General features: G+C 34.1%; 1 protein-coding gene across 2 annotated transcripts in view; it reads right to left on the bottom strand.

Moving 5' to 3' along the window:
• Nucleotides 1-1,991: 1,991 nt before the first annotated feature.
• Nucleotides 1,992-11,143, bottom strand: part of RFX3 (regulatory factor X3) — a gene marked incomplete at its 3' end in the record, with an annotated part of 168,629 nt that continues 159,477 nt past the window's right edge. The window contains exons 15-17 of one of the 2 annotated variants that reach the window (XM_084236135.1): nt 9,547-9,609; nt 8,553-8,595; nt 1,992-2,230 (exon numbers count right to left, since the gene is read on the bottom strand). In XM_084236135.1, the coding sequence (XP_084092261.1) occupies nt 1,992-2,230; nt 8,553-8,595; nt 9,547-9,609 (345 nt within the window). The remainder of the gene's footprint in view (nt 2,231-8,552; nt 8,596-9,546; nt 9,610-11,143) is intronic. The other variant, XM_084236136.1, reaches the window with a different exon arrangement.

Here is an 11,143-nt window from a genome sequence, read left to right as displayed (position 1 = left end):
CAGATTGGCTCACCCTCTTTTTTCTAACCCCCCACCCACCCACCCCAGTAAAACTGGAAAGATAAATATCTTGAGTTTAATATAGGCCTCATTAATAATCTGTAAATCATTTGTGCTTTCCCTTTTTTGGCTTCATGTATTTGTTTTTACTGATTAGTTTTTTAAACAACTATTTAGATGAAGAGATGTGCCTGTTTTGTTGTTGTTGTTAGTAATTTGAGTGCTTAAAAGAACCTTGGCTTTCATGTAAATTAAAAAGGGGATGGGTGTATCCTCTCTAGGATCTCACCTTCTGACTTTGTAGTTGACTCCTGCCCACGGGCACGCGTGTGTGCATGTGGACACACAGACACTGACACACACACAGACAAACATGTAGACTGAAAAGATGCACTTCAATAAGTACCTGCTTATTTTGTTAACTTTCTTAAATTGTAACTAGGTAAGAATGGTCTAAAACACATACAATTTTATGTAACAAGTTGGTAATTAAAACTAGCCTGCTATTCCACACCCTTAAGCAATCAGATTTGTAATCAAGTAATATTCAGCTCTAAGAACAAAAAATAGGTTCACGGTCACTCAAATAGGGAAATTAATTTTTGTCTTTGTTTTGCTTTGTTTTCCCTAAATTTCTTTTGAAGAACTTGTAACCTGTCCTTACTTCAGGAATCTGAAAAAGACAGGCACACCTTAAATGGATTGAAGAGGAATTCATATGAACAAAATAAGCCTTACTAAAACCTTAGCTTCAGTTCTGTTTTAAGGCACCATGTAATAGCCGAGGTACGATGATCCCTGATGTACATTCTTCAATGGCACTGGTCCATCCAGCCACCTATCCAACTCGTACAGAATTGGAGATAAGCAACAGTGCGGTGTGCCAGTTACACTGCCTTCAGGTTCTGTTTAAAATTTAAATCCACATATTTTAGAAACCAGGAAATATTTTTGAAGGAAATAATGATATGCAGGTTGCTACATTCCTTGCATTCTATAAATTTTCTTTTATAATAGCAGCATATTGAACTACTATTAGAAAAACGACCTGGAATAAAAGAAAGTCATCCAAATGGAATGGTTTCCTGTATGTCCAGCTCAGCATAAGTAGCATGTACACTTAAAAAAAAAAAAAAGTCAAGTCATGTTTTCAGCGTCAGTATCTAACTATCACAGCCCCACTCAACAGCAGAATGCACCTGTGCAGTGGTCCCAAGTACAGAATCAGTAGTCTTTACACAGAGGAATTGGTATGCAATAACAGTTAAAATTCGATGTTTAACGGAAGCTTGCATTAACATGGTTTAATAATTATGTACACAAATTATGTACATATTAGCATAATCTCTTGCAATTTTGTCATTTACTCTGAACTGATAAATGCACAGCTTGGTTTTTCTTCAGAGAAAAATAGATGACCTTCCCAACCCTCTAGCACTGTAATAAAAATGCTCTATATTCGCTCTCCATATTCCAAAATGTTATCAAAATAGTGTCTTGTGGTTCTGTTCAATGAAAAGCACCTTTCAAAAGCAAATTTGATGCATCTGCTGCCAAATGGGCATGCCTCCAGTGTAAATCAAAGAAATTCATTTCTTTTGATATTTCACAGAAGTGCATCTAATTAAAAACTTACACATGAAATCATACACCAAGACTAACAATCAACAATAAAATTTTAAGCTACAAAAAATGTAAATTACTTTTTAATTATAAGAAAACAAAAACATTGACATTAAGCGTTGTAAAAATCCTTCTTGACACCTGAAACTAATGGGAAAAAACTCTTATTAAGAGGCAAATAATTTGTTTACATTAAAAAAAAAGATCTGGCAAAATACACACACCCATTCCATTTCACAACTCCAAAAAGGTAATGTTCAGCACAGATAAAATTTGACAACAGTCGACCTTCAGGCTTATTAAATTTTCAACTTAAGCCCAATATCAACAGGGTTAATATTAGCTGGGAAAATATGCTTTAATATTCTTTACACTGCAGTGTAGGTATTTCCTGTAGCGCTGCACTGTCTGATAGTCTGAGTACTTGTGACGATGTGCTCACTGTGGATTGGATTCAGGAGACTGGGCTGCACGCCACTCTCCAGGACAGGCTGCATGCAGCCCACTGGAAATGCCTGGTTCAGCTCGGTTTTCTCTCTTTTGGCTTGAGGTTCTGAAGAGTCATCTAGTTCTTCATCCATCTCACTTTCCACTTCACTGCCTTCATCTGCAAAAACAAATAATACCAAGCCTATCATCAGAAGGCAAATTGGAAAATAGCCATCAATGTGTGCTCTGGAAACGCTTTAACACAGTGTTAAGAAGTCTTAAGGGAAAAAAAAAAAGTCTTAAGAAAAACACTCTTTAGCTCTTTTCAGGGGACACAGTTTGTAGATTTTCCTTTCAAAGGATATTATTTGTATCAATCCACTATACACACATCTATAATTCTTTCAAACAACAAATGTAATTTGTTTTTGGCTAATTTATGCTAGATACCTTTAGTAAGTGATACTACAAATGGTTCTTTAAAGAAAATCTGTAGAATTTCCTAAACTTTTTATAGTAAATAGTGGCATATTTTGTATCATCATGGTACACTATGCTGAATTTGGAGAAATATACTTAGCTGAAAAATACTACCTAAAAAAAAGAAAAGAATATTTTAATCTCTTCTAAAATCTGTATTAGATTTAGTGATATTAATGTAGATAATACGATGAGTCACAAAATACTGTATGTGTAAGCAGGGACTATTGTACAGACTTTATGGTGTACATAAATAGAGATCACATTAAGCAGACCTTTAATTTTTATTACAAAAAATTATGATGTCTGAGACAGTAGTATCAGATTTAAAATGTTCAGTGAAATTCCATTCCTGGCAACACGGATATTCACTGGTAATAGCTGGTATTAATTTCTAGAAATTAAATATATTAAATAGTCACTATTCCTCCAAATTTTTAATACATTTATAATAACTAAAACATCATTTTAATGGAATACCACTTAATTTTTTCCATCATGCACCAGTTAAAATTCAAAAACACAGTAAAGGGAAAATTCTCACACTAAGATCACTATGTAAGATTCTCCTCAGAGAAGTGTAGTGGACACCTGCTCATGACTGGTGATTTTTAAACAGTGAACAAATATTCCTGTTTTTAAAAACTGTGTTCAATGTGTTCTGTTGTATACAAAAAATACACATATAATCATAAACTCTTCATCTGTAACTACAATATACCTATATACCTATATTTATCGCTGGATTTTGACTTATCATAGTGACTTATATAAACAGAGTCAGATCTCCATTACATTCTCTTCTATGGCATCAGGTACAGCAACTTACAAGTATTTCAGTCAGATTAAGACAGTCTCCTCCTGAATCTGGTTTTATCACTTGGACACAGCTACAGCAGAAGTCCCTTTAAATGCAGCCCTCAATATATGTGGGCCTTTTGATTTTTCTTCTCCTATTTATCAATTTATTTATCAAATAAATTTATAAATTTATCAAATTTATCTTATTTATCTCTTATTTATCAAATGATTCCAGATGAAAGTCATGAGGAATAATAGGGCCTTCATATATAGTTGCTCCATGCACATTTGCCAGGAGCAATGTCTCCTACAAAATGGGACGTGTGATTAAAAGGTTGTGGTCAGATGTGCTGCCTAGAAGCAGTGTCTACAATGCATTTGTAAGTTATAAATACAGAAGTTTTCTTAGAAGAGGAAAAAGTCACCTCTTGGCCCATTTATTCTACTGGTTACCCTTTTGTCTCTGAGAAACAGACTTGTTGATAATATTGAGTTTGTTGGAATAGCACATTACAAGGTCTGGTGGGCTGCAGGAAAGGGATATATTTGTCCATTCAGCTAACAAAAGTAAACATTTACTTAATAAATAGAATATAAATATAAAATGTTTATATAGCAACTTTTTGTTTTGTTGGTACATTGTCTATATATAACCAAAAAAATGTCCGGAATGATTCTCACACTGTATTGTGGTATGAAACTTCACTTTCCATAGTTTAATTCTCTGTATTATTTGAAATAGTTATTTAGAATTATTACTATTTCATTATTAGGAAAAAATTTAAATTCTCATTTTGTGGAATGCCCACAAAAGCTTGAAGATTTCAAATTCAAGCTTTGGGCACTGAATATGCAGCTTAGTTGTCTTGAGAAGCATCAGATTTGGGGTGAATGGGACCCACAGAATCACACCATTCAGAAGGTGAAGGCAAATCATACTGCTCTAAACCCCCTCTCCACCAGCTCTTCTGTGCCTGAGGTGCAGAGTCAAAATAATAAAAGAGGCAGCACAGAAAGAGTCATTTCAAGCAGAAAGGCAAATGGAGAGAGTGGGAAAGCCCTTTCATCAAGCCTGTTCTGGATGGAAATGGCAATGGAATGATGATGGGCTACACAAACCTAAGTGCTCTTGGGCACATTTCTTTAGGTCTACTTGTGGGAGACAGGGCTCCTATGGCGAGGCCACAAAGCAATCCACAAAAGCAGCCATTTCTCCAGTTCCGAAGGGTTGATTAATCCAATTCCATGGACATTTTATGTTTCTATAAAGAGTCAAAGACATTTCCTAGGACATACTCAAGATCATGGAAATTTGGTACACAAAAACTAAAATTAATTTTAGTAATTAGATGTCACTGGAATTTACCAAGGACTGGCCCAGGTTGTTACAAGACAGGCTGCCATTCAGTATTTGGCCAAGTAGCAACACATTTAGTGCATCTCTGGGAACCTAGGGATGAGATCCCCAAAGATGCATCATCAGGGTTGCTTTATGTTGGAAATGGCTTTCAATTGCTATCTTTCTTGATCTGAAATAGCAATTTGGGGTGTGTGTGTGTGTATTTTTTTTTAAATAAATGTTGTATGTATTTTCTTTCTTTTTTTTTATTTTTATTTATTATTTATACAAGCACTGGGTACAGTCACACGTGCAGGAGGGTGAGAGAATTCACAAGAGCCAGAGCGGGGAGCAGAGCAGGCAGAAGGACCGAAGCACACTGCTGAGGGGAGCAGTGGGGGCAGGAGAGGTCTGCACGCCATGTGGGACCCTCCTCCAGTGGCCGGGGAGCAGCCGGGGATTGAACCGGCGCTGTAGAGGCTGCGGGCAGCTTCGCAACCCAGTGCTCAACCGCTGCGCCACCGGGGAGGCCTTTTTTTTAGATTTTATTTATTTATAGAAGAACTGAGGTACAGGCCAAAGGCACGGGAGGGTGAGAGGATTCACCTGAGACAGAGGGAGAAGCAGCACAGACAGACCGTAAGCACTGCTGAGGGGAGCAGCAGGCGAGACAGGAGAGGTCTGCCCAGCCATGTGGTTATCTCCCTGGCTGGCTGGGAATTGAACTCGAGCTGCAGAGGCTGTGGACAGCTTCACAGTGCTGCGTTCAACCCACTGCGCCACGGGGGAGACCCTGGTATATATTTTTTGTGGGTTATTTAACTAATTCTACAGAATATATTTGTAGGGATAATTCTGGGGGCTATTAATTACCTTTCCTGCTTTGCTAGTTTACGTATTACTAAAATAGGAATTAATACATGCATCATTGGTAAACAGGAACTGAGGGAAATTATTTGAGAGTGATATTAATTCATAATATATTTCTCCAACATCTTAATGTTTTCCACCAGCAAGGAGGCACAGAAGCTAAATGCTGAGTACATTAATACAGGATGCTCTTGAGAACATCATTGCACCCCATGTACATGTTCCCCAAGTCCATCCTTGTACCTCCTTTTCTCACTAGTTCTGGTTCTGTCCTAGCAGAATTAATTGTGTAGTTCTTTAGTTGTGCATCTAGTTCCTTTCTCCAGAACTCAATTCCTTAAAGTCTTAAAATATCTTCATTTTTTTTTTTTTTGGAAAGACCTATATTTTCTAGTGTTTAAGAATAATTAAGAATAATTTTTATTTTGTGCTTATTGAAAACACAAGCATTTTATACATATATACATAATAAAATGCATGGTTTTAGGATTACATCCATTTTATTTTTTTTCTGATTACTATTGTAAAGGAAAAAAAATTATTTTTCAAGGAAAATTTTTTTCCCAGGAATATCTCCATCCTTCTTGTTAAGCACCTTAATTGTAAATATGACCAATTTTCTATTACATATATATTGACAAGATATATATATATATTTAAAATTATATATATTTAAAAATTCATTGCAGATAGCAATGGAAACTCAAGTTCATGGTTGAGTATTTTCTCTAATGGGAAAATTCTATTCTCTTGTCATTATAGGGTTAATCTATAGTGGAGAACATTAGGATAACCTAAGTTTTCTGAAAAGTTGTATACATTCAACATAAATTGTACAGATGCATATTCTACGATGCCATGGTCACTTTATCCCAGAAAGTTCAAATACATGGAAGGCCATCTGCAATGACTTGCTCGGTGCCATGTTTGAATCCTGCTTTCCTTACTACCTAGATACAAGGCATTTCTTTAAAATGAAAATCTTAAATATAGCTAGGAACCATTTAGTGCCTTCCTCACTCCAATAATTCCCTTTGACTCAGGACTTAACCTTCTGGAATTGACATCTTAAGTGAGTGCAGCCTGGAAATATTTTGACTGCTTTGCTTGCTTGTGACTTTTGTCTAATTGTCTAGTAATCATGTTTAAGTTTATAGAATGAATTAAAATAAAAGCCTTAATATATGCTTTTCTCATTATCTGTATCAATTACTTTACTCTGAATTACATCTCTAAAACATAGTAAGAAAAGAAAACACATGTTTCCATCTCTGAACCAGAAATCTAAATTTTTTTCTTATTTGGTCTTTCCAATAAGGAGGACATAATTGCTTTCTAATGTGGGGAGAAATAACTTTCTATTTTTAATATCCACAATGAGTGGCTTTCTCACTGACCTAGCAAAAATGATACTTGCCAACAACTTTAGAGATATACTTTATTAAAAATCTCTTGTCTATGTATTTTTAATAAAATGTTAAACTATTTTAATATAATTTAATAAAAAAAGAAAGAAAATATCTGTACTTATGTAGGAAAAGAGCAAGTAATACAAGGAGAAAAATGGGTCATTATTATAAGATAGAAGCTGGAAAAAATCCACACTGTAAAAAGGAAGATGACAATTTTATATTGCTTTATTTATTTATTTATTATGTAACTTTTTTTTTTTTTTTTTTTGTGGGACCTTTGCCGGCGGCCGGGGTTCGAACCAGCGCTGCAGAGGCTGTGGGCAGCCTTGCAGGCCAGCGCTCAACCGCTGCGCCACCAGGGGAGGCCTGACAATTTTATATTGTTTTAATTACTCATACATTATCTGGGATCATTAGATGCTGCTGCATATTTCAAGTATTAATATAGTAAGATGACATAATATATATAGTAAGGGTAAACTTAGATTATCCTAATGTTCTCCACTATAGATTACCCTATAGTAAGATGACATAATAAATAAGTATTAATATAGTAAGATGACATAATAAACCTCAAAAATATTTTGTTTGTAATGACACAATTTATCTAGGTGATAACAGAGTTGAAACACATATATCTATGTTACAAACTTTAATTCAAAACTATTGAGAAAAGACAAATGGAATATTTTAAAGAATGTTAGTGGTAGTTGAAAATGTGGTTGGATTTCTGAAATGTGTACTCAACACTTGCATTAATGAATAATTCTAGTACGTTACTAACAAAGTGAATAATTTACTAACAGTAAATTTTCTATGAAATATATAAAATTGGAAAAAGCATAAAAGGAAAGTCATTCTAGCTTTTCTGAAAAATAAACTGTTAGGGATAGAAATAAGTATGATGATTGGTGATTTTTGTGTGTTTCCATGTTTTTTAACCTTTTTTTTTAACTGAGCTAGCATTTTTATCAGAATTTTCATTTTATTTTTGTGTACTCTATTCCAATTTTACTTTCCTCCAAGTCCTATTCGTTTTACTGTATGGTCTGTAGACCATGAGTTTCTTCATGTTGTAACATTAGAGGGGAAATGTTGGTATTAAAATTTAAGAAGTATATATGTTATCTTTCCCACACCACTACTGATCCTGCTTTTATCGTAACCTCTATTGCTTTCTCTGAGCTCTTTTTCCACTGAACAGTGTGAATTGGTGATATGGATAGGGGACGCAGGAATCTTTTTTCTTGCCCGGTGGACCTTGAATAAAAATATTGGGATCAATTTTATCACTTTTCCCCAGGATTCTGGGGATAGCTAGAAATAATTTCTTATTACTTATAGTGAACTTCAGGGAAAAATTCAGAAAGAATTTGTAATTGCATTTAAATTCAGTTTCTGCATTTAATATATGTCATATAAAGAAGACATAGAAATAGAGAAATAATGAAGAATTACAAAAGACATACTGTCACATTCATCTAAAATTATATATTGTTTCCATAAAATAAGAGTTCTGTTAATATACTACATTTCCCTGTATGAAAATTTCTCATCAAAAAAAATCATTAAAAACGTACATTATTTTCAGTTCTTACCTTTATCCAGATTTCCAGGAGACACAGCATTTAAATCACCAAACTGCAAAAACAATAGTCATTTGTGTAACAGTTACTACAAGGCTGAATAAAATAATATTCTATCAGTCTGCGGTAAAAACACCACACTATAAGATTTTAAAATTGTAAACTAGTGACCATTTTGATCTCTACCTACACAGGTCACATAATTTTCCAATCATAGTTGTCGAATTTGAACATCTAAAATTATGTCATGATTTAGCTGTCGAAGCCTCTCTGCAAAAGGGTAACAATTTTCTCTGCCTTCCACGCTCCATTTTACTATTTTACTGTTACACGTTAGCAGTGAAGAAAAAGGGCCCTGAGGACTTGGATGAAGAGAGATGTGGCAGAGTAAATTTGGAAAAGCCCTGATGAAGCAGGACGCATCCGTTCCACCCATACATGGTCCTGGAATCTAAATTAGAGAAACACTATCCAGTCATTTGGTTAAATCCTGTCTTTCAAGCTTTTATTAGTCAAAATGAAAACACAGTAGGGCCCTAAAGTTGAGGGTACCTACTTTCTGTAAAATCTTTAATTTGATTAAAAACCTCTTGCAATTTGATATTCTTATTTACTAAGATAATGGGGTCTCACTATTAAAAAGAAAAAAGAAAGACATTTGATTGCTGCTAATGCAAATGAAAAAGAACTTAAAACAACATGGAACAAATAATAATCTTCAGCTTAGACTTTATTATCAACCTTGGTTTAAGAGTTTGATGGCAATTTTATAGCAAGAAAATGCATATTGAGAGTCTCAGGTGAACAAAGATGGGTACACTAAATAAAAAATTGAATAGCAGAGGTCAACAAAGCTTATGGGAAAAAAGGTAAAGTGATACCTAAATGCATCTACCTTTTAAATGGTAAACATTACATTTCTTTAAAATTGAAGACTGAGAGTAAGTTATTAGAAATTCAGATTTCTCAACAGGCTTAGAAAGGGTGAGACAGAAGTTCTACTTACATTCGGAAGTTTGCTTATAAAGAGTTCCATGATAGGAGTATTTTTTTCATCTACAAGGTATGTCTATAAAGTAATAAAACTGATCTTATTTTGCAAACATACACACATTTTTTTTCAACCTACACATGTATTGTTCTTCATAGTAGCTACCTTGGGAGCTTATACATTTATTCCAAGGTCCAAGGTTCTGGAATTCCTCTTTGACAACCAATTTCAAGAGTTAGTGCATTATTCAAGAAAGCCCATCTGGTTAATTTATAACCAATTGTGACTCTAAACAACACTCCATATTTATTCACTGTGCTTGGTCCTGGGTTGATTTCTTTTTACTCACCAAAATCAAATTCATCTCCATCACAATTCAGGTTATTCAACATAGTATGTCGTTTTACTCTTTATTATTTCTCAGCAGTTCAAAGGTAGTTTGAAAAGAGGCATTCCACACTATTTTAAGCCATGGCAGCATTATTGGAACAAATGTGTAGCCTTCCTAGGTGACTGCTTTGAAGGGGACAAGGGCCTCTAGATACATAACTCCTAGTATGCTTGTTTGAAAGACTGTCCCATTACTTTATAGATAAATTCCACTGGGCAATACATATAAAATCATAAATACGGAACTGTTAGCTTGAAATTGTTCTTGATAACCTGTATACTAGTCTAAATAATCACATTTTAAATTATGTAGAATTTCTTGAATTCAAGACTATAACTTAAGCAACAATAACAAAAAACAATGTGACTTATTCTACTTTTAGTATTATTTAAATACTTAGAACTAAAAACAGAGACTGTCCAAAGTTATACGTTATTTCTAATCGATACAACACAATGAAAATTTCCATTTCTTTTAAATGAATACTTAACAGTACCTAAGATCCCAGTCTGAAAATTATACCTACAAAAAGTAAACATTCCATTTGTTTTTGAAAACTCTCTAAAAGCTGCTTAAGACTAAATTATTATTACCATTTGTGATCAATAATATCGAGCAGCTATTGACTAATCATTAGCACTGGACATATTTGAAATTTTTTTTTAAAACATTGATTTTAGTTGCTACTTAACTATAAAAATATGTCAACTTCCTTAATACAAAGGTTTTCCTTAGAAACGCTCTGCTTAATCTAAATGAATTCATCTGTTTATTCAGAATACTGAAAGTGAAATCTCTGTGATTGTTAGTATCATTTAGCAACTCCCCCCCCCCGCAAAAAAACCCTGCATATTAAATGTGGTGTGTTTGCTTCTCTGTATTGTGCTGGTCACTGTACAAGGACCTCAGATAGGAGGCCTCAGATACACTGTCATTGTCTCTAGGTGTCTCTGACATCAGTGACAAAATTCCACAAATAAGTCAAATAAGAGGTTTAAAATAAAAAAAACCTTTATAAATAGATGGTAAGATTTTTGTTTTTAAATATACAGCTGAAGGCAAAGGTTTCTTTAATATGTACACAAAGGGGTTTTTTTACATGTAAGGAAAGATTATGTGATTATAGAAAACCACTTTAATTCTGTAGATAGGCTGAGTAAGATTAGGAGAATCAGTTCATTCACTACTCACTGGTCAAATATTTGAGAGCTTACTATGTGT

Source organism: Talpa europaea (assembly GCF_964194135.1).
Source record: "Talpa europaea genome assembly, chromosome: 7".
Classification (NCBI taxonomy): Eukaryota; Metazoa; Chordata; class Mammalia; order Eulipotyphla; family Talpidae; genus Talpa; species Talpa europaea.
Note: the sequence above shows the minus strand (reverse complement) of the source record. Positions and strands in the feature narration are given on the sequence as shown.